Source organism: Nesoenas mayeri (genome assembly GCF_963082525.1).
Source record: "Nesoenas mayeri genome assembly, chromosome: 17".
Lineage (NCBI taxonomy): Eukaryota > Metazoa > Chordata > Aves > Columbiformes > Columbidae > Nesoenas > Nesoenas mayeri.
In genome coordinates, this window is record NC_137565.1 from 9,578,990 (window position 1) to 9,605,363 (window position 26,374).

Below are 26,374 nucleotides of genomic sequence, written 5' to 3' on the forward strand. Positions count from 1 at the left end.
GGAACACAACCCAAGGAAGAGTGAGAAAAAGGCGGGAAAAGTGATAATGGAAAGTTAGATATAGTATCAAATACATCAATATATACATAAATCCTTAAGGTATCCCATGCTTGGAGGGAACAAAAGTGATTTTTTAATTTGAATTCGTAATACGGTCCCTCAGTTGTTGTGGGGTTTTTGTAATCAAATTGTCATAGCCAAAAGGAAAAGAAACTTGGATGATGATAAGAAGAAGGGTTGAAAATCAAACTGGAGTCATCAACCCTGAAAGTTAGTTCACAAACCCTGATATGAAATCTGGCTCATGCAGCCTTGTTCCGCACCTAAAACACGAAATGTATTGCGAGTAGAGAGAATATTGGATGGAAATTCTGAACCTCAATTAGCCCTGGACTGATTCAGTGTCTAAACAGAAATTCTCCCTCTTGAAATCCCAGTGGCCTTAATCTTTACATTGTTGAAATTATGATCACAAAATCAGCGAGTAAATCATCCTGATTTTTTACAAACGTTGACAATGAAAATATGAAGTGTATCTAACTCTGTAAATCTACAAGTCATTGGTTTCGCTTGATGATACAGTACAATTTCAGAGCTGTAATCAGAGGCTTATGCGAAGAAGGCATGGCAAAAAACAGCCACAGTCAATAGGATGATGCCATTGATATTCACAACGTTTCTCCAAAGCGGCACTTCGCTTGTATCAGTCAGTTTCCTCTTCAGCGCTTCCTCTTCCTCCTTGCTGAGTTTGGGTCCTTTTTGTTCTAAGCCACAGAACCAGTTGTATGCTTTCTTTAAGCATCCTTGTTCTTCTTCACTTTCCTCGTAAACTGGAAGGAATAACACGCTGGTCATGAGATGTAAACACAGATCACCACATGCACTAGAAGATCTCCGTGACTGAGGGCATTGCTGTATTTGACACAGCAGTTCTGACTTATGGTCGTGGTTACATGGGAACATTTTAGTACAAGGCAGTACAAGAATCAAGATAATATTGTGTTTTCACAGCTCACTTGGAAGAAGACTGATTTTCTACAGGTTGCAAGAGAGCCTTTTGGAGAAGACACTTGTGCTATTTGCAGCCTAGAGACTTGGTCTGGTATTGGAGAAGCAAACCATGCTGCAAAGCTTCAATTCCATTTTTTCAATACTTTCAACACTTTTAATTAAAAGGCAAACCAGTGAATTTGAGTATTTGTGTGAAAGGAACTTGGCAGCAGAACCAGAAACCCAGCAAAGAGAGCAGGTGGCTTTGCCCACATGGATGTCTGGTAGTTCACTTTCATGGTGCCTTGCACCAGATCCTTGCTCTTTCAATCCTGGCTTCCAAACCACAATTTCCAAGTGAATTCTCATTGATTTATTCCAAGTGCTAGAGTTCTGCCCCTGCACACCGCCTCTGCCCTAAAGCATCTGCACTGTTTCAGTCCTAGAACTGCCATCTAGCTACCAAGAGAACAAGATTTTCACCCTTCAAATCCACTTCACTTCTGATTTATGCTGAGCGTGATAGATTGGTATAAGGCAGCTTACTGGCCATTTACATATGTGGGGTTTGAGGTGTTGTTGTTCGGAGGGAGGATATCTTTGAATACCAAGTATGTTAATGTTTCTTCAGAAATGAAATAGAGTTACTCAAATATATTGATAGAATCTGTAGATATCCAAGTTACCTGATTCCACCTCTTTTTCATCAGCTTTGTCCTCATCTGCATCAAGATCAATACGTTCTTCTTTGCTGTTCCGCAAAGACCAGCACAACCGGTAAAGCTGCCGTGAAACAAAATGAGTTTATAAATCTACAGCCTTACTATACAGAGACAAATCTGTCTGGCCAGCACATGAACAAGGTATAGGACCATGGCATCCCAAACGTCTGTTAAGTCAATGTCTAAGATTATTAGGAGTTACTGAAGATTTATGAAAGATAAATGAAGACAATTTCCTTTGTTTTCTTATAAGGACTATGTGATGTGTGTCAGAAGGTGATATACCAAGTACCAGTGTTTAAAACTAGTGGTTTCATTGAGCTCCATTTCTTGAGGAGCATGACTGCAATAATACTCACATGGATATCAGGAATGGGCTTAGTCATGAAGGAGACGGCCAGCATGACGATGGCAGAAACCCCAAAAAGAATAATCGCAAAGTAAAGGTAGTGAATCCCGCAGATGATGAATGGGCAGTTGGAAGGGGTCACGCAGCTGCCGGTTCCGTAGGCAAACTCCGAAATCATTCTACCGAGCCCAGCCAGCAGCCCAATGATCAGGCCCCAGAAGGCACCCTGCAGACAACGTGACAGAAGTTATCAAAATTAGTGATTTCAGGCACAGAAATAAGCTCTAAGCTCTGAGTAGCTGCTGGAGGAAAAATTGAGGTAGTTATGTGTTACGTTGGCTTTGGCACGTGAGTTTTAACCCAGGCTCTCTCAGTGACTGCACTTACAGCTCAGTGTAGTGGTACAACCAAAAGAGACAGTGACCAGCAGCTCAGAGAAAGAATAAGGAGGACATCCTGTCCAGCTCATTTCTCAAAGCTCCTGTGTCTCCACACAATGCTCTCCTTAGACAGGACAGACTACACACCCCAAGGGCTGTTCTCATATCTTCTTATCTCTGAGGGCTAAATCCCTGACAGCTCTGCCATGATGGAACCAGTGTGTGTCATTCCTCCTGAAATATGTGTCTGGTTTGTCTTCTAATGACCTTGTTAGTAATTAGTTACAAGCTAATTCTCAATACTTTTGGTGGATGTTTTGCTGCCAGGTATATATTACTCTAGCCCAAAGTATAAAAGACACACAGGTATGTCAGCACACAAATTGAAATATGGGAAATTCTGTTTAATTTTTTTTGTTGTTTTACTGTAAAGGTGACTGAACGTTGGAACTGGGCCTCAATACACTGTGGAGTCTCCATCCCTGGGGATATTCAAAATGCAAGCAGACAGGACCTGCTCATCCTGCTCTTGTTGGCCCTGCTTCAAGCAGAGGGGTCGCACTGGTCCAGAGGTGCCTTTCAATCTCCGAGTTTGTCTAGTCAAAAAACTAATGATGGCAACACAATTTTATAAATCCCAATTGTAAAATATTATAGGTTGAATGCTGGGTTTAAGAACAAAACAGTTTTAATTATTCAGTGGTCAAAGTTACAGAAAGGTTTTGGAGTAGGACAACATAGTTAATTCTGTTTCTGGCAGAAAGAAGAATGATTCTGAGCAAAAACCAGTGATAAATCTTATAAGTAATTACAATATTGGAGTTTATCTTATGCCAGGCTCTGATTCTCAGGAGCTTTGTTGCTTGTCTCCTCTATTTACCCAAATTTAAATGGTGCAGTGTACACAAACCCCCGAGGATTAAACTGAATTCTTCCTCAGGTAAAATTCCAGCTAGAGTCAATGGCAGATTTCTACAAAGGGCACAAAGATTTAATCCATTTGTAGAGGTTTTGCCATATTGGGATAGGAAACAGAACATCCCTTGTACGTAAACCAGCCTTTTCTTGGGGATACACACAAATAACCACTGAACTGGTCTCAAGAGAAAATAGCGAGAGAAAAGTTTAAGCCATATTCAAAAAACCTTCTCTCTCTCTTGGCTTTCTCAATGAACTCAGCATCCTTGGAGCAAACCTGAGCAATAGGCAAGTATTGTTACCACTAGTACTATAGAAAATAAACTGAATTCCTGAGTATTGAGGTTTGAGAATGTCGGAGACTCCCGTTCCCATGACTGGCCTATGGTCCCACCAAAGCACGTGACACACCTCGTGCCTTCTCAGTTACTTACAAAGGCCTAAGTACACCATTTCTCAGTTCACTGCTCTACAAATCAAAATCAGCGGTTCCCAGACTAGGTGCTAAAAGCGATGCAAAATAATGCATGAAACAACAGCATGTTTGTTTAAAAGAATATTAACAAAATACATAGTGGCCAAGAGGAAGGTGAAATGTGGTGTGTTTGGTAAAGCAATTCGGTGACCGACATCCTGAGAGATTACTTTCAAATATGTCTCTATAAATTGACATACCTTTTGGCAAAGTGATAGATGCCTTAAGTTTCAGAGCTATCTAGGAATTCTGCAGTGACTCTTTATTTATCAGATTAGCAAATAATTTTTTCAGACTCCTCTCTGAAACCTCAGGCCCTGGGGTATGGAAAACACAGAATCCCTGGGCCATAGTGGGATTAAAATAAACAGGAAGAAGTTGCTAATAAAAGACTCTGAAACAAAAAACCAGTTCTGTCAATGCCTAAAGGAACACGTGGCATACCTGTTTCCTAATTTGTACTTACCTGCTCATTGACCCGCTTGCAGAAGATGCCAAGCATGAAAACAGCAGCAATGGGAGGTCCCAGGTAGCTGGTAATGGACTGAATATAATCGAAGAGCTGCCCACTTTGAGCTGACTGCACCACAGGAACCCAGGCAATGCTGATGCCAATTAAAAGTACCATAAATGCCCTGTAAACATAGCCAGATATTCAATTAGCCACCTGCTTAAAAGCACCTATCAGAAAGAGAAAAACAGCTATTAATCAATAATGTAAATGTCCATTTTGTATTTCAACCAGCAAAATCAATTATAGTAGCCAATTACCACTGAACAAACAAAGGACATCCAAGCTGGATATTGTGTCTGTGAAATATCCATCAGCATACAGCTAAACATGCAATCAAAACACAGAAAACTGCTTTTTCTTTGTTATGTCTAGAGACAAACCAATAGATCAACTACAAGAACTAGTTCATTGATTCCATAGTATGGTGTGGCATAAAGTCTACGAAGAGATTTTAAAATAGTTCCCTTTGAACAGCAGTAGGAAGTGTTGAGAATTAGTGTAGCTACCTCATGCACTGCTATCAATTAAACTGGAAGCAAGGTGGTTGGTTTTTTTCCCAAAAGGAAGAAGTGGCCACAGGAGGCCACTGCTGCGCTGCCCGCACACTGTCACTGTCACTGTCACTGCTGGGTTTCACTCCGCACTAGTGCGTTTGTTGGAGGCTGCAGTCTATAAAGCTCTAGTGCTGGCTGTGTTTGCACTGCTGGGGGAGACTTGGCGGCACTCACCTTCCAGCCAACATAAGCTCTTTCTCAGATGGTCGTTTTCGAATTTTGGTGTAAATGTCCATAGTGAACAAAGTACTAGCACTGTTGAAAATGGAAGTCAGGGAGCTCATGAGGGAGGCCAACATGACGGACAACATCAGACCCCGCAGACCTGAAATACAAAGAGGTGTGACGGGGGGATGAGCATTCAGAGAAGAGTCATAGTACTTGGCACCATCCACCGTTCTTGTCTGACCCTTTCAAGTCAGCCAGGATGACTGTCTGGCGTGTTTGTGTGTTGATGCCTGCGTGACGTTCTCTTGCATTGCAAGGACAGTGATATCTGCTGATCTTTGGAAAAGCCATTTATAGCAGCAACAGGGAAACTTCTGAACTTTTAGAACATAGGTACTTCTTTTGTGAATGCTGTCTGATTAAATGCTGAAATACAGAGAAAAAAAATACTAAGCAGACTTTTCCAAGCAGTTATAAAAATAACTCCACTTGTTCGCAGGTAAGTGTTCACTTGATTGTGATATAGATGTAAACCAGCTGTTTGAAAAAAAAAATAAAACCACACTTTCTTTTACCATTTGAAAATCAGAATAAGCTACTTTTCCAGATGGTATGATCTAGTCAACACAGTAGGGAATTACTATGTACAACTGGTATAATACAATGAGGAAGTAGTAAAGATCACAGGGAAGTATCAGGGTCTCTTTAATATCGCAATCAGTCTTTCTAGCCTTATGAACTGGCCCTGTCGTTTTCTGCAGAAATTTATCTTCTGTGTATACATTGTCCTCTCCAGAGCTGTGCCTTATTCTCTCATTGAAGAGGTGTCCTATAGGAAATGCATACATAAAATACTTTTTCCTCCCACATCAGTGGGTTTAGCGGGACTGCAGGTGTGGGCCTCCAACTCCAAAATCCTGGCAGAGACACTCTTCTATAAGTCAATGGCAAAGCAGGTTCTCTTTTATTGTCACAGAAAAGGAGCTCAGTTACCATTTCATCACCCAGTATTTGCCACCTGAGAGCTGGCATTGTCAATGTGTAGCTATTCTGCGCCTACAGCTACAACTGATACAGACTTCCCCTTTGATTAATAGTACATAGTTCTAGCAAGAATTTTTGAACTAAATCTGGGACTTGAGCTCCTTCTGTCACCTGTTTTTACAGTCTGGCAGCCTTGCCTTTCCTAAAACAAACAAACACACACACATACAGTGTCTTACCATTTGGCATAAGCTCCACTACCATTTTTGGGTAAGCAATGTTTGTACAGCCAACCGAGGCACCACAGTACTGCTGGCAGAGTTCAGGCACAACACAAGCCACCACATCTAAGAGAGGATAAGGAGACAGGGTTAGACAAGGTCACATTAACACAGATTGCTTCCAAATTAGTGGAGCTTCCAAATTTTATTTCTGCGTTGAATTACTGAATTGACATGCTTGCTATCATCATCCTCGGTCTCCTGGCAGGGAGCAAAGTGATTGTAAGCCTCCAGCCTTACGGATTTCCTCTCTAAAAGAATACTGAAAAGTGCTGCAGGTCCAAAAAAAAATAGAAATTAAGCATTAATTTGTCAGACCAGAACTGCACAACATAAAGAGAGCAAGTAGAAAAACAAACACAAAGACCCTTTCCCTCTAACCTGAACACCTCTCTTTTGCCTGTCGTTAAACGCACTGATGGTAGAGAGAAGCGAGAGCGGCATTTTCCCCACACTGCGCTCGGGACTGGACGTGGCCCAAAATATTGCTGTGTCTGTGACTGATGAGCCTCTTCCTCTGATCGCCCACGGAGTCTCAGTCCTGGCCAGCACTTTGCGCTCATTCAGCCATAGCGGCTGTAACAGACAGGTGGGGAGGGGCACTGGGGAATTTCTCTCCCCTCAAGGGGACAGCAATAACATTAGCAGAAACCTGGGACCAGGGGAAAGAGGAAGACCTGTGGCTTCTTACAGTGCTGTTGGGTTTTGTGCATATGTGTGCCTGGACAATTTGGATGACAAGATGACAATGTAACAGGTATTTTGGAAATTGAGAGAGATTGGCAGTGAAAGATAGGCTGCAAGAAGAAATTTGCATTTCTGTATACATTTGCATACCTGTATACAAAATTCGGCTGATCATTCCAGGCATCACTATGATAAACATGGGCAAGAGCTTCAGGTATCCACACATGATACAACCAGCCTTCACATGGGACATGTTCTTGCCAGAGAGACATCTTTGGACAATAACCTGTCAATGAGACATGGCAAGTTATAATGCTTCTTAACTTCTGTGATAGTGAAAGAGCCTAATTACTATTTCTGTCACTAGGAAAAATAAAAACTACGTGAAAAAACAAAGAATGTATTTGAAATATGTAAAAGAAAATATTGTTTATTCAGTGTATGTTTAAGAGGTAAGACTTTCTCACAAGATGTTGTTAACGCAGATACACTAAAAGGCCAAAAAGAAATAAAATATTTACCTGAGTAATAGATACAATTAGATTGGGGTGTTGGTTTGTTTGTTTACAAGTTGTGCTGACTATCTCACCATTCAGAGTAGGTAGATCACTCGCTAGAGACTGAGCACATTCACATGTCACAGTGGACACTTGACTCACGTCAGTGCGACCTCTCAGGGAAACCGGACAGTAAGTTTTAGGGAGAAGAAAGGAGTGTTGGGGAAGAGTCTCCAGACTGAAAAACTTGATATATAAAGAACATCCTCTCAAGACACTGCATGCAAGGTGAAAACTGCACAAACAGGAAACAAACTAGCACTACTGAAAGGGGAATCGGATCTAGACCCAGTCTAACAAGTATCACTTGACACATGGTTTCCTAAGTCAATGTTCACATTACAACCTCTCTGTTTTTACACACGGTCACAAACAAAAAATGAGAAAGGCATCTGCTGTGCACAGTGTATAAAAAGAATTGAAAGAACACACATTCAATTTCTGAAAAGTCACTGACTAGTCTTGAAATAACTGCTATTTCTGTGACCCAGTATTGAACTACAGCGAGGGAAGAGCACCCTTGGACCTCACTGGGCTGCAGAGTTTTGTGTTCTGCATTTCCAAGGCATGTGGCTTCCACGTTACCTGATCTGTGCACCAGTACCACATAGCAAGGATGCTCATACCAAAGATGAGCCCTGGCCATGGCAGATCTCCAGTGATGGGATCTCGGAAGATGTGAAAGGCATCCTGCCGAGGGTTGTAGCAATTTGGATCAATTGTAGTGTTCCCATAGGAGACATTGGATGGAATTGCTTCCATATACTTCCGCATGAAAGCATCATATCCTCCTACTTCAGCAAATGCTGAAAAATAGAAAGTAGAAGTAGCAATAAAGTATTTCATACTGAAATCTCAAATAGAGCTAGAGAATGTGAGGAGAAAAACCTCCTTCATACAGATGTAAAAAGCCCTAGCCAGTATACATCAACATTTTCAGAAAACAGTATGCAGTGTTTTATAAGTATTCACACAATCTAAGTACCAAAGAGACCTTTCTTTTAGGTTTCTGTGTAACTTGCAAACATTGTTTAGGCTCCACTGTCTCAACATCTCTTACACATGCCTTGCCAAGAAGTGAAATGAAGATACGTTATTTCCACACACTGTTAACCTAGGGAGAACCCAAGGCAGGGCCTTACCAGGTTAAGTCAGTCTGGAGTTATTTCTGTTGTAACAATAGTGGAATAACTTAATTTCAGTGAAAGACCTAGCTAGAGGAAAACCAAGTGCTCAGTAACTAGAAGAATAAGGAAAGGACACTACAAATTCATGGAATCTTATGACTATTTCTTTCTTATGATCCCTTCCTATTAATTCTGTTTAAGAGCATGATTTCTGTTTTAAAATGCATGTGGTCCTCTGGACACACACATTGTCCTATTCATAAATATTTGGTTACTATTTTTTGTCCAGCTGGCAATGTAATGACATCCATAGATCAACAGCAAGGCTTACTTAAAATGTTAATATGTTTGGATTTTTTAAACACAAGCTAGCAGCTAGAAACAAGGAAAAAACCACACAAAGTGACCAATAGCTCTTCATGTCAAATCAGAAAATTTCATGCCTTAGCATCTGAATATCTACAAAGTTACAATCTTCTTAAAACAAGATACTCTCTGAACTTCTCAAGAGTATCATCATCAACTGCAAACCACTCTTTTATCTCATTAGCAATACAAGTCCTGTCCTGGGATATATTACCTTAAACATTCAGCTGTGCTTTGGAGATGGGGTGGTCTCAGTGACTAGAGGGCTTGGCAGTATGCCTCGTTTCTTCCCTAATAGGTATATGAACCGAATCCTGCTGCTTAAGACAACAAGTTTCCAAACTGCAGGATCCATTTCTGTAGCCACTGTAGGATTTGTGGTTGAACATTCCATTTTAATTATTCTAGTTTACTTACCATATCCCATGAGAATGAAGGATCCCACTACCATGATAAACGTTTGTAAAGTGTCTGTGTAAATCACAGCTGCGAGGCCACCTAATGGCAAAGAAAAGTCAAGACAAATAGGTTAGCTGCTGTGCAAAAGCCTCAGTGGAAATTCTCTTTTTTACTTTTCTCACCACCTCTTTCTTTCAAACAAAGACCATTGTAAATAGCTCCCCTTTCAGGTTCTCATTTCTCCTCACTCACCCACCTCCCTTCTTGTCTTTCTTCTGGCTCCCCTGGTTTCTTTGATTTATCAGACTGCTCTGCAAACTCACCTGTGATGGTGTAAAGAGCAGTAAAAGCAAGCAGGATAATTATGGCCAGATAAAGATTCAGCCCTATGGCCAGTTGTATAAATATAGCTCCAGAGAATATGTCTGCCTATAAAAGAAAAAGTGATAGATTAAGTAACATTTACATTCATGAAGGTATATTATACAGTCACACTTGCATACTGAGGGACAACTTAATAACAAATTACTTAAAACTGAGGTTACATTTTCTGCTATGTGTGGGGATGGACTCTGTGACACCTCCAAAACACAGCATGCTACTCTTACTTTTTCTTTACTGTTTGCATACATGTGGTACAGCTAGTCTTGCTGGTTCAGGACAAAGAGTGACTGAAGGCAAACATCCTGTATTTTCTCTGGTTTCAAGTTCCTGTCAGAATAATTGGCATCAGTAGGCTAACAGAAGAGACCTTTAGCTCTTGCGTAAGAAAGGAATTGTTCAGGTTTCAGAGTAACGCTCCAGGATTTCAATCACATTAAATCAGTTCCTGATTCGGAGATAATTTGCTTTAATATTATTTATCCAAGTTTGCAATCAGTGTAACCTACCCCAATGCACTTGTAATGCATTACTGTAAATTATGCTTTCACTGGAGGTTTGCATCTGTACCTATCCTTGCTCCTGGGCTCATCTCCAATCCCACCTGCGCGCCTCCTTTCTCTATACCACACCACCTATTCGAGGGCTCTATATAGAGAGTCCTGTCCTCATTTAACAGCACAAGCCCTAGTGGTGTTCAGCAAGCTCAGGAGCTGCAAAACACTGCAGGAACAGCCCATATGCAGGGTCTGAGGAACAAAGATAAGCAATATTATACGTGCCCTGGGCTAAAGCTGCACACAGCATCGCTGCAGGTGGCAGCTCGCTGGAGGAGCAGGAGGTTCCACAGGTCGGGCTGAGGGACAGCCAAAGCCTGTGATCACACAACAGGCTCTTGCACCACTTTCGCCCCCGCTAGGCTGGGGTAAGGCAGGGCAGACATACTAATAAGCAGTTCGGCAGCTTGGCGAGCTGGGAAATGCCAGATGAGGAAACCCTCTTCATTCCAGAGACACTGAAGCCAAGACTGCAGGGAATGATCTCAGCCTGAGGTCACTCTGGAGAAGGAGGAAGAGGTACAGAGCTCTGCAGCAGGAGGCCCTCCAGCCCCACCACCCTTGCCCCCAAAAGCAGTGTGAATCACAACGGAGGTCTCGCTCCCCAAACTGCCTCTGGAGCAGCTTCAGATTATTTGATTTCACACAGGTTTGAGTTTAGAACTGGGAACCTGGACTTTCATCTCAACCCTAGTGCTTCTTAGACCATATCCTCTGCCCCTCTCTCTACGGAATGATTTTTTTCCTATCTTTTCACACCATCGATTGGCTTATGTCCTCCATCTTTCTTTTATTGTTCTTGGCTTTAATTTAGCCTACATAGCATTAAATAGTAACAGCTCTGAAATGATCCCCACAAAGAAATGTATAGTTAATTATTTAGCACCCTGAGCAATACATCAGCTTCTTCAAATTGCTGTGTTACCTTCTCACTTTGCTGCTCCTCCCTCCCAATTAGATTATTTCCTTCCAATGCTTCCTCATTTCTCCATTAATACTGTTTTATGGACACTATTTAATCCTTATCTTATCTCTGATCAGAGTAAATCTTTCCTCTACATGCACCCTATCTCTCCAAAGCCATTCACAGATCATGCAGGACCAAGTGGCAGAACACATGCCACCTGAGTGGATCCAGCTGCAACGGGAACATGGGGGTCACGTACTCTTTACCCCCTGCACCACCTCCAAGAGGAGGTTATCCTTCTACCTCCTCTTTCCCCCAGTAAGTCTATACCAATCCATTTACTACTGAAACTATGCATACTGACTGTAAAGAAAATGCTGTAATACATTTTAGAAATTCCAGCATTCAGGTCTTAATTCCCTTTTGCATTGTCATAATTTAGCCAATTACTCTCCATCAAGGTTTTATAGTACTAGGCCATTTTCTTTAGCATAATGGCCAATATCAGCAACACTGGTGGCCAGCAAGCCCCTGAGAGCTGTTCTGGGCATTACTAACAAAGCACTGGATGCTTGGGAAGCAGGCACATGTGAGGCACCTGTGCGACAGAAATCCTTTGGGCTCAAAGATCACGTGTGACCCCAAAGATCGACACTTTGCAGCATGGCCTTGTCTGGCAAGTGGTTGAATAGCCACAAAACAAGGCAAGAAATCGATAAAAAATGCACAGAAAATGTGCAGGAAAAGAGAGAAATGTTAATGACCCTGCACAGAAGCACGCAAAGGGAATCCGATCATCACATGGAGGTGAGCACTGTGCCAGATAGATCACGCCAGGAGTTATATGACATGATAAACTATATTGATCATTGGAAAGCACACCATATTTATATAATTAAGAATGTTAGATAATAATTTAACACGTTAAGGAAGCAGCACATAAAATAACTACTCCAGAAACAAGATGCCACTCTTCTACAAGGCTAATCAGCACAGAGTATTGCTGCCAGCCAAATTGATAGGTGTGACTGCCTGTTAAGGGCAGGGCAGAAACCCATCCTTCTATATCAAATCTCAGTGAGCCCCAAAGATCACAAGGGAGTGTTTGCAAAAACAGAAGTCAAGGAAGTAAAATGCAAATGTCCAAGCCAGAGCTGGACTGCCAGCACATTCGTATGTCTGGATATACAACGTGCCTCTGGGAAGAGTGACCTGCCCTAGCACCAAGTAGCATGAACATCACAGCACAAAGAAGCTAGCTGGGGTGCAGGATGGAACAGCCCTTCCCTCTCTGCTTCTGGAGCTGGCTCATCTGGAAACAATTTGGCATGGTGCTCCACGGCGTGGTACAGAAAAACCTACTCTGACATCTCCTGACAGTACCTGAAACCTCTGACTGTTCTGTCTATTCTGAATAAGATACGGGAAGTAAATCAGACCTGGAAAAATCCTGCCCTGCCAAAGATAGTGACATAAGCCAACAACGCAGATGTTTGCATACTGCAGAAAGCTGTGCCACATTTGTACATGGGCCAGACACTGTCAGAGTTGTTCTGGCACAAAGACCCAATTCCATGACAATTCCCCACACACATCTGGAATAATTGGGTTGATGGGAAGCTGGGATGGGCCATTGGTAGAGCAGGATCCAGGTAATCTGATGCTGCATGGATCTCTTGACTGGTGCTTTGCTTCCTAATAAGACAGGAACACAAGAGCAGGAGGGAGTGCTGCAGCCTCGTGACCACACTAGCAGCCTTCTTAAATGGAGAACCTGTCTTGCCCAGAAGAAAGAAACTCCAACTGAAATGGGATCAAATCCCATGACAACATCCTTAGGCATAATAGAGGATAGTAAATTCAGAATGTACCTAACATCTTGATGGGCTCATTACAAACACGTGTTGCAGAATAGGACTGTGAGTCATCTGACTGGAAGAGTTTCTCAGCTGCAAGAGCTGCCAGAACATCGTGTCATACCTGGGATTTCTGATTACGGTAGTTATGCACAACAACAACAACGGCAAATTAACGAATCCTTTTGAAATACATGGAAATTCAGCTCTGAGGCCAGCTCCACAGTACCAGCCTGTTTAATTTATAACCTCTCTAAGGATCGGTTATCGTGAAGATGTGAGAATGAGAGCAAAAGGCCAATCTTTTAGCTTAAATTGCACTATTATCACTCAGCTCCCATTCAGAGGGCAAAGAGTAATCTGCCATGGCAACTTCTGCAAAACAACAGATTGAGGTATGCCTGAACTGTGGACTTCTTCAGAGGCTTGGTGGTTTCAAGATATACGGAAAATACCAGTTTCCTTCACTACTTCACAGCAATACAACCCCTTACTCAATAAACATTAACTTTGTAGCACCTTAAACTTTATACCAAACACCTGCCTGTTAAAAGAATCTCTCTTGTTCCCCGTTTTCACCTCAGCTGTTATCATTTCCCTCCTTTACATTTCTCCACTCCTTTAGTTTCTAATTGCTATTATTCTCTTTTTCTCCATAGCCCTCCCGCTCTTTTCCATCATGTATATTAATGATGACGTTTCACCACAGGATGGTAAAACATACAAATATGAAGTTTGGCAACAAAAATTCCTGCCCCTTAAAAATCCAAGAGCACACTTTTTTTCTGGAACCAAGAACAACATTCCCCTTAGCAGAAGCACCAGGTGGTTGGAGTGCGATGTTGTGTGTCCAAGGTAATACTAAGCAGTTTCTGAAACTACATGGTTAAACAACCAGCAGCTATTATTTCTCAAAGAACAGAAGCAGACCAAAAGGTACAAACTGGTAGGCTGTGATCTTTTCTGCCATGTGTTTCACAGACCCCTAAGATAACAGACTGTAATACAAGTTTCCCCACACTCGAACTTGTTCTAGAGGAGAGCATAAGTAGAAATAAAACTTTAAAACCTCAGAAAAGAAAGAACAAGAAGCATCAAGAGATCTTGCCAGGAAGGCAAAAAAACCTTGGATTGCAGAACGGATCTGGATACACACTCTCACTAGATGGAATACAGAATATACAAAATCTTTAGCATCCTTATTTCAACCAAAGACTGCAAATTAGAAACAACTGACCAATTGTGTGAGCAATATTGTAAATGGGAGTTTCTTTTCTTTAGATCAATGTAGGATGGAAGAAATCCTGTAAGAGTTTTACTTACTGAGATCTTTGTGAAGATATACAGGAATAGAGAAAGGACTGACAGGTAGATCTGAATCCGTTTCCCACCATAACGCTTCTTCAGATACTCTGGCATTGTCACCACCTGCAGAGGGGCAGATAAAGTTTCAGAAGATGGTGAACAGATTCAAAACAAATTAGAGGAAGCTTTTTGCTATTCAGATACTGTAAGAGCGGAGGGCAAAGGGAGGGAAGCTCCAAATGCAGTTGCAAGGAAGAGCAGCTCCAAGAATCAAAGAAGAATGAGGAGGGAGTACCATGTGCTTCTCAGGTCGTGTCTCAGAACAGAGAATCCTCACTTTTCTTATATATGCAGACTTAACGTAGTACAGTTCTAGCATGCTCAGATCTTGTGCCATTCATAATGGCTTTGCAATATTCAAGACCTGATCCACAAACACAAGCAACAAAAAAAAAGCATAATGTACTGTTTTGACTTACCCCAGCTTTGATGTAGATGGGTACAAACAGCCATCCTAGAACAGTCACGAATATCAGAGCCTGCAGCCAAGACAAGATCAGCCGAATTAGCCTTCTCTCTCTAGACAGCACTCTCAAAGACCACTTATCCCACCCAACAGCAGCTGGAGAGCATTGAAACCACATAAACCTGCGTATTGTGAGGGTGGGGGGCAGGAGGAACTGCTCTGTCCTTTGATTTACAGTTGATTTACAGTTGATTTACAGCTGATCTCTTCAGAGCAGGCCCAGGGAGCCTGGTTTAATCATGGTTAAAATGCAACCAGCCCATAGGACTGCTGTTTCTAGGGAATATTAAGGAAGGTAAAGTCTGCTACCTGAGGCCTATTTGTTAGCATCTTGATCCCAGAGTCACTAATGCAGGATGCTTTCCCACTCGGAATTGGGAATGCTGCGATGGTATGTTGTGACATCTCAAATCTAGCTACTGGGAGTGCAGCGCTTCTTTTGATTATTACTTTGATTGTTAACTGCCTTCTGTGCTGGGTCTCTGTGAGATGGCCATATGTTTTACAACAATCCCAAATACTGGACAGGATGTACCATGTGCATTTAGTAAAATATTTTGTATTTCCACATTACCGTTTCATAATATATTTTGTGTTACCACGTGTATTTTGTGAGCTATAGATCTTACTGTATTGCTGTATCACAGTTTTCTGATTTAAATTGCCAGCAAATGCTGTCTGCTATAGAGTTGTACATATTAAATCAACAAAAATAGAAGAAAATCCTGCTCTCAGAGCTGCACTCTGCATTTATTCTGTCCCCAGGGCTTAGAGGGCTTTTTGAACTGTATCTTTTAAGTGCTCCCCTTAGATCAAAACCATAGATGGACCATAAACACTGGGTCAGCTTCTATTGTCATACTAACATAAATTAGAAATCATTTCAGTGGAATAATAGAGATATACAAGTGCAATAACAGTCAAACTCAGTATTTCTTTCAAGAGGAGAATCAGACGGTACAGTCAAGAGCAGCATTTCCACCATGTCTATTGATCTGTCCACCAGTCCCACTATGTCACCAGTAATAAACTGTGTACTGTATCTGCTCAAATACACACATGCATCATTGCTTCTTCCTAAATAATGGTTGTACACTGCGTACTGATATTATTCCACAGAGAATCTCCCAGGAGATGAAGTGTTAGTGATGGATATGTTTGAAGAAGGATACAGATCCTAGAGATGTGAATATAATGAAATTCCAAGCAGTGCTTGTTGTGTTTTGTTTTGCTTCGTTTTGGTACCAAGAGAAGGGAAATAATTTTTGTTGAAGGACTAGCGTAAGCAAATAGAGAAAGATGACAGATTAACTGTGCACATGTCATTGAGTTCAATTTAGCCTTTATGCTTCTTCTTAAATATTTATATTAAATGTGTACTTGACTATTTGCAGGAACCATCTACTTGCTAAGGAAAAAAGCCACATCTCTCAGGGTGGTATGCTTTCACCGAGCAGAATTATATGCATGGACAGTACCGACCTACGTATGGCATTAAGTCCTTTGTGTCATGGTATAATCCCCTCCTGGACGGTGAATTAAGCAGAACAAGACCATTGTTATCCACACCCACAGAGCTTGAGAATACAAGGAAATGGACTGAATTAGCTCATATGGATCTCCCCGCTGTTGCAGTTAACAATACCTCAAGTAGTTCATTCAAATTCAGCTTGGATATTTTACCCTACACTGTGACCACAGGAAAAACACACACGTAATTAGAGGAAGGAGAAAATGAAAAGGAAAAGATTCTTGGAATGCAGGTGGTTGTGAAGGATGCCTAAAATTTCTTGTAGCCTGTGAAGAAATCAAAGCCCCCTCAACAATTCCTACGTAGCAAAATGCTGTAAAAATTACTATGGATTACAAAACTGATAAATTCTTCCCAAAATCCTGAGGCCTAAAAGTGCTCTTCATAAATACTTTAAAAGTAATAAAAAGATATGTATGGAGAAGAGAATCTAGCAATTTATTTGGTTCAAATGCTCTCTAGAAAGTCTCACTCAACAGAAAAGAGTCATCTTCTCTCAGTGGCTTGCACAAGGATCAAGGAAGACGAGCTAAACAGTAGATTACATTGGCATTTACTGGTCGGTAGAGGAAACAAGTGTTGCCAAGCACAAACTTTGAGAGTCCTAAATTATTAGGCAAGGTTATTTTGATTAATCTCTGCAGATAATCCTATTGTCACAGATATGTTCACTTAAATGCACGCCACTTACATTCCATTCGTATCCTCCGATGGCAATTCCTCCACTTGCTGCTGTTCCTGCTATTCCCACAAAATGTCCACTGCCAATGTTACTGGCAAACAGGGAAGCACCAATCTGGAAAAACAAAGAACAATATGTGGCTCTTAGGTCCTGTTCATAGTAACTTGAAAAACAATCACGTTCGTTTGGCATTTTGCACTCATGCCTATCATCAAATGGTGATTAAGAGAATTATTGACAAGCAGCTTCCTTGGCAACTTTCAAGACTCCCTCTTATTGTTCCGCCTCAAACCTGCGACTCCAGCCATCACATCTACAATAACGAGAAATAGGAAGTTGCATGAAAGACCTTCTTCCAGTTCAGTCAAACAGATTATTACACCAATACACATTTTTAAATATTTGCAAAACTTGACTGATATTTGGATGATGTGCAAACAATTTGGGAAGACGACTGCGATCTTCCTTACTCAAGGAGGACACCATAAATACATACCCATTTGTCAACCTGGTGCTCCCTATTTCATGTCCCACAGGCTTTGGAACTAAATGTGTTGCTGGTGAGAGTTATACAGACTTTGTACTTGGTTCACTTTTAGTCAAAGTATGTTTGATTACTGAATTAAATTCTGAAAGCTGCACAGGAGAAATAGCTGCTGAGAAAGTGCTTCTGGAACACACAAACAACAGCAAATCAAGGAGTTATATTAAGAAGTGCTGGATCTCTAATACTGCCAAATATTGCACTGGTCATACAAACGTAACAGTGGGGAGAATGTAGGAATTGATGAACAGGGAGAGATTTGCACGACCACCACCACCACAAACACAAAAAAACAACAAAAGGTTTATGTTGGATTACAGACAGGCAGGAGCCATTCACAAAAGAGAGACCGTGCCTAGAGATCTAAACCTTCATCAAATAGCTCAGATAACAGAAAGATGAAGAGAAAAGTTATGAGCTTCATTTGCTCCAAATGAAACTACTAAAGGCAGCACAAATGCCTAACAATAATTTACAAGGTCAGACACTGAAGGATGCAGGGTGAGAACTTGCGCATGAGTAAGAGGTTGGATTCGGTATTGTAGGCAGATATGAGCTGAAGTAGTTCTGAAATGAAAAGAGGCAAATGAGCTTTTTTTAATTCACTTCTATTTTTTCTTAATGTCCTCTGAAAGCTAACAAGAAAAAAAAAAAAAAAGGAAACAGGGTTAAAAATAAAAGAAAAGCATATAGAAAGTAAGCAAAAGAACCTCTGCTGACCAGCTTTTAATGCTGTCATTTGAAGTTGTCATTCCTCTTGTTGAAAGACCCCAAGGAGTGAGGGAGTGGCTGCGTGGTACTTAGTTGCAGGTTGGGCCTAAACCACGATAATCACAAAACAGAGGGGTTTTTTCATGTTTTATATGAAACATACAAACAAAATTCATCAGGGGATTCTACTCTTTCTTTTCCAGGCTTCGTTTTCTTCCTTTCCTCAGTTTGATCTCCTGATTCCTTCTAGTCTTTTTGTAGATAAACTGTTCTGTTGCTGTGACAAGAAATTTATGCCTCTAAGTTCACTCAGTTCTTGATTTTTTTCTGTTTTACATATTTCTGGAAGCCAGATGTACCCTACAGAAATGTAACCAGTTTGTCATATGACAGGTAGTTCTACAGGAATGATAAGTGTTGCGACAAAGCATTAGCAAATAAACTGGACAGATCACTGTTCATGAAGGAAACATTTTCTTCTGACCTTTTTGTGAGAGCAACAGTGTTTTCCCTGCAATGACTGTAAAGAAACAAACACCATTTATATCAGGCATTAGCACCAGTCCAGTGCTTTCCCTGGAGATGAATAATTAAACTCAAATCTAGGTTACTAGAAATGCGATCACAGAAAAGATTAACCACATTAATCTCTGATTTTATTTAATGTGTTCTCTCTCCTGTTTTAAAAGTTTAAAATGTACTGCAAGCAGATCCAAGTAACAACAGCAGCTAATGAAGAACTTTAAGAACTGACAGCTGTAGTAAGCTTTGGCTCAGTGCCTGAAAACCTGGGACCTATTGTAACATTCACTGACAACGCTGTGTTCACAACTTTACGCAGAGTACAATTGTATTGGAAGAAAAATACAAAACCAAACCAAAACAATGCAAAATTATCAGCATATTTAGGGCCATCGCAAGGACAAAACAGTATGATTGCAGATACCACTTTCTACATTTTCTTCTCTGAATTAGGAAACACATAGCACAGCAGAACTGTGACATCAACACATACTAAAAATAGATGCATTTTTAAAAATGTTTCCTATTGTTATGTGTACATGGAAAGGTAGAACATATCCTCATAGCTGGAAAAATGCATATTATCCTTAAAACTGCAGCGTGGTTAAAGCAAGAGCAGTGTTTACCGAATATGCTCGCACCCGAAAGCTGCTGATACCACAGGGGAGAGAGAAATTTCCATCTGCCAGGGCCGGCTCTGAGGATGAGGGAAAGAGGCCGATGGGCTCTGGGCCCAAGCTGTCTTGCTGAAGAACTTACTGCTGCGGTATTTCTGTACTGAAAACGCTGATTACTGGAGCTGCTCAATTTGCCATTGGTAAATGCTGCACTACAGCTATACATGACCTAAGGAAGGCTGGGCTGAAACTGGGACATGAGACAGGGAAACAACTTCTAGAAGTGTTAGCTGTTCTCAGTAAATGTGTTAGTGAATTGATTTTAAAAACAGATCTTGGAGGAAAAGTGAAGAAAGTTGATTGAAAGGAACAAAAGCTCTCAAGAGGACAAAGGATCGAACTAACCTGAGTCCAACGTGGAACATTAACTCTTTTAAAATCTTTTAAGAGGTCAGGTTTGAACAAGAGTACTCTGTTCAGGAAAAGTAACACCACACTGCAGACAGATGATGATCGCTATGTTTTTTCCATGTTATTCATTAACCGTTTCACCTTGCTCTTCTCATTAACTTGAGGATGCACTGACATCCTGGCGTTTGCTGTTCCAAATCACATATGACGTACTTTGCAAATCAATGACCACTGCAGTGACAGTGTGCAGACCTTACAGCTTATGGCTTTTGTCCCTCCCAGGACCTGCTAATACATACCCGATGCCCCTAATGTCCGCTTTCCTGTTTGAAAGTGTTTGCACGGTATCAAACCCTTTTCTCCGATCCCAAGCACACCTTGCCTTCAGTGCCTTTGCAGAGACGCCCTCACACCAGCACCCAGTCAGGAGCTGTGCCCTGAGGTATCGCTCCTCCCATGGGTCCCCGCAGAAGCTGCTTCTCAAGCCTCTCTTCCCTGGACAAATTTCTCATTTCCCTGTTTGAGAACTATTCCTTTACACTGTCCGTGCTTTAACTCACATCTCTTCCCTGTGACTTTACCCTGATGGCAGGACATCTTCCCTACCTGAGAGTTTGGGATCACCCTTGGGCACTTCAGAAAAATTAGTGCACTGCTTACAATGAAATATTACTGCCATCCTTTCAGGGCTCTGAGAGCCCAAGAAAGAAGCGCAGGCTTTTATTCTGCTTTCCCAACTACTCTGCAAATTCTATGTATTGCATTATTGTCAAATTAAACTACATTTATACACTTCCCAATTCACTAGGCAAGAGAGATGGATATAAAATACACACAGAATATGTCTCTGTCTTCTAACAAGTGCGATGGCTGTTGGAACCACATGGTTACAAGTAGGTTGATCTGATACCTTTCCACCTTTCTCCTCTCAGACAGAAAGGCAGAAAGGACACCTCCAGGCCAGCTGGAAAATTCTAACATATTCTGTAGAAATCTGTTTCCAGCACAAAGAAAAGTCAAGGCACAGAATAAGTAAAAAAATACACATAGCATTAGCTGTTGCAGCACTGAGATCACATCTTTAACTGAACTTTCTATACTTTCATTGGTTTCCTGGCCATTTCAGCCCACTTTGCACTGGGTGATGATGTCCTATCTACCTGCTAAACTGTGAGAATAGGTGTTTTGGAATCTCTTGTTATCCAAGGCAAACTTTCCAAGGTGGTGCTGCTGACATGGTATTTAGTTTGTGGTTTGAGTGCTTGCTGTTTGTTTATTTTGAGTGATATCAGGAAGAACAGCAAGAAGGGTTTATTTTTATGGTGCAGAAAGACACTGCTGGCATTCCAAAGGGAAGGATGGAAGGGGTGATCTTAGACTGCACTGATCACTGCCAGTTCATCCGTGTTGAGCTCACAGAGTTCGGGCAGGAGAGAGAGATGATCCCAGCAGCAGCCACTGCACTGGGGCTCATCCCTTGTGTCTTCTCACTTGCTGAATCTCTTGGGTTTGCAATGGCAGAGAACTCTGTGTCAGATAATCTCCCCTGGCTCTTAGGGGAGTCACTGGGAGTTCTCAGTGGCACTGCAGCAAGACAGACATTTTTTATGGTGACTCTTCCGTGCCTCAAGTCTTTCACCTTCATTTACATCTGCACAAAAGGGTATTCATGTTCACCCTTGACAGGCACACTGAATTGCACAAGGTTAAAACCAGCCCGCTGATTAAAGTGACAGCTAATCAAAGTAAGCTGTTTGGGTTTTTTTCTCTCCCCCTAGAATTATGGGATTTATCCTAAAATAATTTGGAAAGTTTCTCTTTCCTCAGTCTTCCAATGGAGTCTGAATTTTCTTAGGTCTACTATGTCAAATGAGGAAACCTTTTACTGCCATTAGCCTTTAATTTTTTTATGTCACTGAAGAGGCAGTCCTTGTCCCTTCCACAGGCAGACAGCAGCTCCCTGAAGCAGAAGACTTGAAGATGTGGAGGTATTTCTGCAGCCTGCTTTAAGAAAATCCCTAAACAGGTCTTTTCTCTCACTCTCTCTGATCCTGTCACTGAATCCATGTGGATGGAATCTTGAATCCTAAGTCCTAATGGAGTGCAAAAACATTTTTGGAGCCTAAAGATAATATTTAAAGAAATTTAAACTATATTTTACCAATATCTTACAATATTTCCAGGATTTTCTCCTTGTACAGAGCAGAACTTGTTACCAATAGAGCAACATGAGGAAAAATTTCAGTAAATAAATTTCTCTCTCTGATAACCTCAAAATAAGCAGTGCACTGAAAGTAATACATTCAAAATGTTAAAAATTTCTAAGTGGACTGAAAGGCAACATATCGTATTTTTCTACAGTGACACTACTGATGTATCCAGGTTGATACAAGTTGGTCACATAAGCAACACAGCTTAGAGCTCAACACAGACATGTTCCCCGACACCTTTCCCTGCCTATTGGGTGGGTTTTGTTGTGCATTTTGCCCTGTATCAGTTGGAAGCGCATTTACACAACAGAACCATCACAGTTTCAACAGTACTGTAGAGATACTTCATATTTAAGGACTAGATATAGTCATATGGAAGTGGATGCACATACAATATATAGCACTCACCGGCCACCAAACCATGCTTCGTCCAGCCAGGAAGAATCCACCTACTGTCCCTCGGTTGGTTGAGTACATAGCCTGGGGAAAAAAAGAAGAGAAAAAGAAAGAAAGATGGGATCATATTTTAAGTAAGATGGGATCATATTTTAAGGCAAGCTATCCACTGCCTGAGAACAAACAGCTAGAGTGGAGGGATAAAATCTATGGGGAGAGTAAAGTGAAAAAAATAAACAGAGTGCTAAAAAGAACAAGCTTATCAGGCACAAAATAATATGACAGAACAATGATTCTTTTATCTAAGTCTGCTTTAAGCACTCAAGCGTCATTGTGTCACCTTTTGTTACAGTGCAAAACATTAAAATAAAATTCAATTTAACCAACAAAAAGATCACTCAAATAAAAGGTCATATGAACACTTCATCAGGGGTGCAATACGTTTGATTTCAGGCATCAAAAAAGACTATAAGTTGCATGTTCATTAACAGAAAGTGCTCAGCTTTTTTACTTAATACTATCCAGTCCCACCAGATATCTACAAAAACCTATTTTCTTGTTTTGATATAAGCATTGTACCCACTTCTCTCTGAAGGTCAAAAAAAAGAAGTCAACTAAAATTTCCTTTTCACACTCTCATTTTGTATTTGTCAAAGAATGGGCTTTAGAGGGAAGCTTCATCTAATTTTTGTTAATTATCCAAATACTGGATTCCCATTGTCTCCTCTGATGGACTTTGAACAGGCAAATAAAGAAAGAAGACTTGGAAAAATTACCCAGGTTGTGGTGGGTTTTTTCTTTTGTTTTTTTTCCTGATGCAGAGGAAGGGAAGTAAATACAATAGATTACACTTAACCACACGCAGCAACTGAATAAGCGTCTGTCCAATAAAGAGGACGTGGTTGCTGCAAAGAAATGGTTCTGGGAATTACTGAGGACACAATTGCCTGCCAAGCGCTTTTTTGTCACAAACCTTTAACACAAAGTTGAACTACAGCAAAAACCCAGATTTCTACAGCAAAGACCCAGATTTCTACAGCAAAGACCCAGCTCCCTCCCAACAAGGTGTTCAGCTATCCTGAGAACTTTAGATTTTTTGCTATGTTTTTGACATCTACTGCCACAATGAAGAGGTAAAGAAAAGGTTGTGTCTGTTTCATGTGCACCCCAAATTTTCGGTGCTTTTCAAAGCATTGCCAGCTGCTAGAAAGGGAGGTTTGTTTTGCAGCTGACTTCTCTGCTCTGTGAAATGGAGCCCTGGGATGCTCTGGCAAGCCGGGATTACTGAGGGGCAATGCCTCCTGGCCCCTGTTAATGGTCAGGTGTTCAGGTGACCAGGAGAGCTTGCCCCAAGGAAACCCAAATGTAGTGACATTCCACTGTTTACAGCTTTACAGCTCACAGTATTGGCCTATTATCTTCAAACACATTAGCACAGAGGTTACACCGATAGGATAGTATCTGCCTTTCTCCATTAGCTGTTGTCCTGGTTTTGTTAAAAAACAAGTTTCTCTTTCAGTGAATTTGCCTGTCAGCTAAAGCCTTCATATTAACTGCATTTTCCTGGAGAACCAGACACGTTTTGGTAAAACCTAGCAATGGAATGCAAACTTATTGATAAGCATGGATGGACATCTCGCGAGAGGGGCGACGAGGAACAACTGACCAACTGTGTATAACATTCCATTCACGTGAATACTTCATATAAAATGGGAGATCACGAGGATCTCGTCCCTTTTTCCTTTTTTTCTTATGGCCGACATTAGGAGAGGACCTTGCTAGTCGTCCCTGCGAACTGAGGCCTAGTGAGAGACTGAATCCAGCTCCGGTTGGCTGCAGAGTCCAATCCAGGACTTTGGGTGCCGGCTCTGCAGTTGCTGAGACTTTCAAGATTGGTTTTGTATATTTTGTATTATTTTCTCTATTCTTATTAGTAGCATTAGTAAAACATCTTTAATTTTTTTAACTCTCTTCTCTCTGTCCTTCTTTTTCTCTCCCGATCACCTGTCCTGAGTGGAAGGGGGGAGAGGGAGGGGCAAAAGGGGGGAGTGGGGGGGAAGAGGGGGTTAACAATACATCTGCCAGGGTTTTATTGTCACCCCGCAATCTTAACCCTCGACAGCTGTGAAAGCACCGGGCTTTCTTTTTGATTAGGCACTGAGTTTTCCCTTGCAGTCCTCAGCACGTTCAGCACCGTTGTGCTTAGACCACGAACAGAAAGGCATTGCCATCACTTGCCACCCCAAAACTGCTCCTTCCACATAGTTTCAGTGCATTGCACCCTGCAGTCAAGGTCCTGCTGGCAAAAAAAATAAGCCACGATAATGCTGCCCTCAAATGGCACCTGCAATCTTGAGCCATCTCAGTCCTTTGCTGAGCGTGACCTGTCACAGCCGCAGCTGCGGTTTTACTCTCACACCCCCGAACTCCCTCCCTGCACGTTGACTGCACCTCCATTCTTCTCCCTGCAGCTCCCTCTCCTCACTCTTTCCTCTGGCATCACCTCGACCACCAGTTCTCCCCGTGGTGCTGAGCCCCAGCGGTGCACGTCGAGCCTGCTCTGGACGAGGGACCCTGGCTGGCCTGGGCTTTACTGACCAGACCACTCAGCTCCTTCCACACTACTTCCATTTATCCACCTACACAGATGCATCCCCACATCACCATCCCCTCTCCAGTAAATACCCACATTTTCCCCACAATGCATTTCTTAATTATTTCAATTAAGCACCAGGATCTTTATACAAATATACATTCTCATTTACTAAGCCATTTTTCCAGGACTCTATAAACTACCTGCTCATCAAGTTAAAAAAAAATAAAATTTAAAAAAAAAAGTATAAAATAAAATCCCAACCTACCCATAGTCCCACTGCCAGGACTACCAAAAAATAGAGGACAATAACACAGATGTCCGCAGCATTGTTGATCCTTACGATGGTTTCCATCCTGGCTGCTTCTCTGGTCACCTTCTTTCTCTCCTTATATGCTTCTTGCAGAGTTCAAGTTAATGATAAACTGCTGTCATCCCCTACGTTTTATATAATATATAACTTCAGATTCACTTGTCTCCCATGGGGCACAAGTTGAAACTGCTGCTTTTCCTCAGACAACAATTCCTTCCCAAATACTGTTCCTCTGCTACAGGTGCTGCAGATGGCAGAGTTCAACCCCCCTGCCAAAGGTGCTCAGGGTTTTAACATCCACGAGCAGATGTCTGAGAAGGAATGAGCATGGAAAGGAGTGGCTTGGCTGCAATAAACCCGCATATTTACCTCTCTCTGAGTGAATACTTTTTTTTTTTGTAAGTGGTTGTACCTGTATATCTAGTCACTGAAGATGTAGTCCTTTCAGATGATGATGGTAAGCAATTATCTGTGAGGAGGAGTGACCTGACACCTGGGGAAAACCCAGGGGTCCAGGAGCTGGGACACCCTCTGTGTCATCTCTTAACTCAGCAGCATTACTCAATGGGGAAACTACCCTTATTTCTGGCAAGGAGACAACTAGAAACTCCTTACATCTCACATGGATACAGGTAAAGATGCGTGTGAACCACAAGACTCAGATCCAGGAGCTTATATCGTGCTGAATTTCAGGGTGTTTAGACCGTGGTGTTGGTTCTCTCGCTTGTAGCTAATCAGCTTCACGTTCAAATAAGCTCAAAGTTCATCAGAGCTTGGGTCTGCTCTCCCTGTATTTGTTCCTCTGACTTCAGAATCGAGCTATGCAAATTAACTGGCCACA

General features: G+C 41.6%; 1 protein-coding gene across 2 annotated transcripts; it reads right to left on the bottom strand.

Annotated features, from left to right (window-relative positions):
- Positions 1 to 609: 609 nt before the first annotated feature.
- Positions 610 to 25,744, bottom strand: SLC5A1 (solute carrier family 5 member 1; the record flags this gene model as incomplete). 2 transcript variants are annotated; one of them, XM_080355059.1, is made up of 15 exons in its annotated part: positions 25,489 to 25,744; positions 22,640 to 22,711; positions 17,226 to 17,330; positions 14,957 to 15,016; positions 14,496 to 14,600; positions 9,795 to 9,900; positions 9,490 to 9,570; positions 8,165 to 8,385; positions 7,173 to 7,308; positions 6,294 to 6,401; positions 5,077 to 5,227; positions 4,301 to 4,469; positions 2,072 to 2,287; positions 1,677 to 1,773; positions 610 to 830 (listed from the first exon to the last, which is right to left on the bottom strand). In XM_080355059.1, the coding sequence occupies exons 1-15, from the start codon at positions 25,573 to 25,575 to the stop codon at positions 610 to 612; spliced, it is 1,935 nt and encodes a 644-aa protein (XP_080211185.1). In that variant the 5' UTR covers positions 25,576 to 25,744. The 2 variants fall into 2 exon arrangements, with proteins under 2 accessions (XP_080211185.1, XP_080211186.1); XM_080355060.1 differs by lacking the exon at positions 6,294 to 6,401.
- Between the last annotated feature and the right edge of the window lie 630 nt (positions 25,745 to 26,374).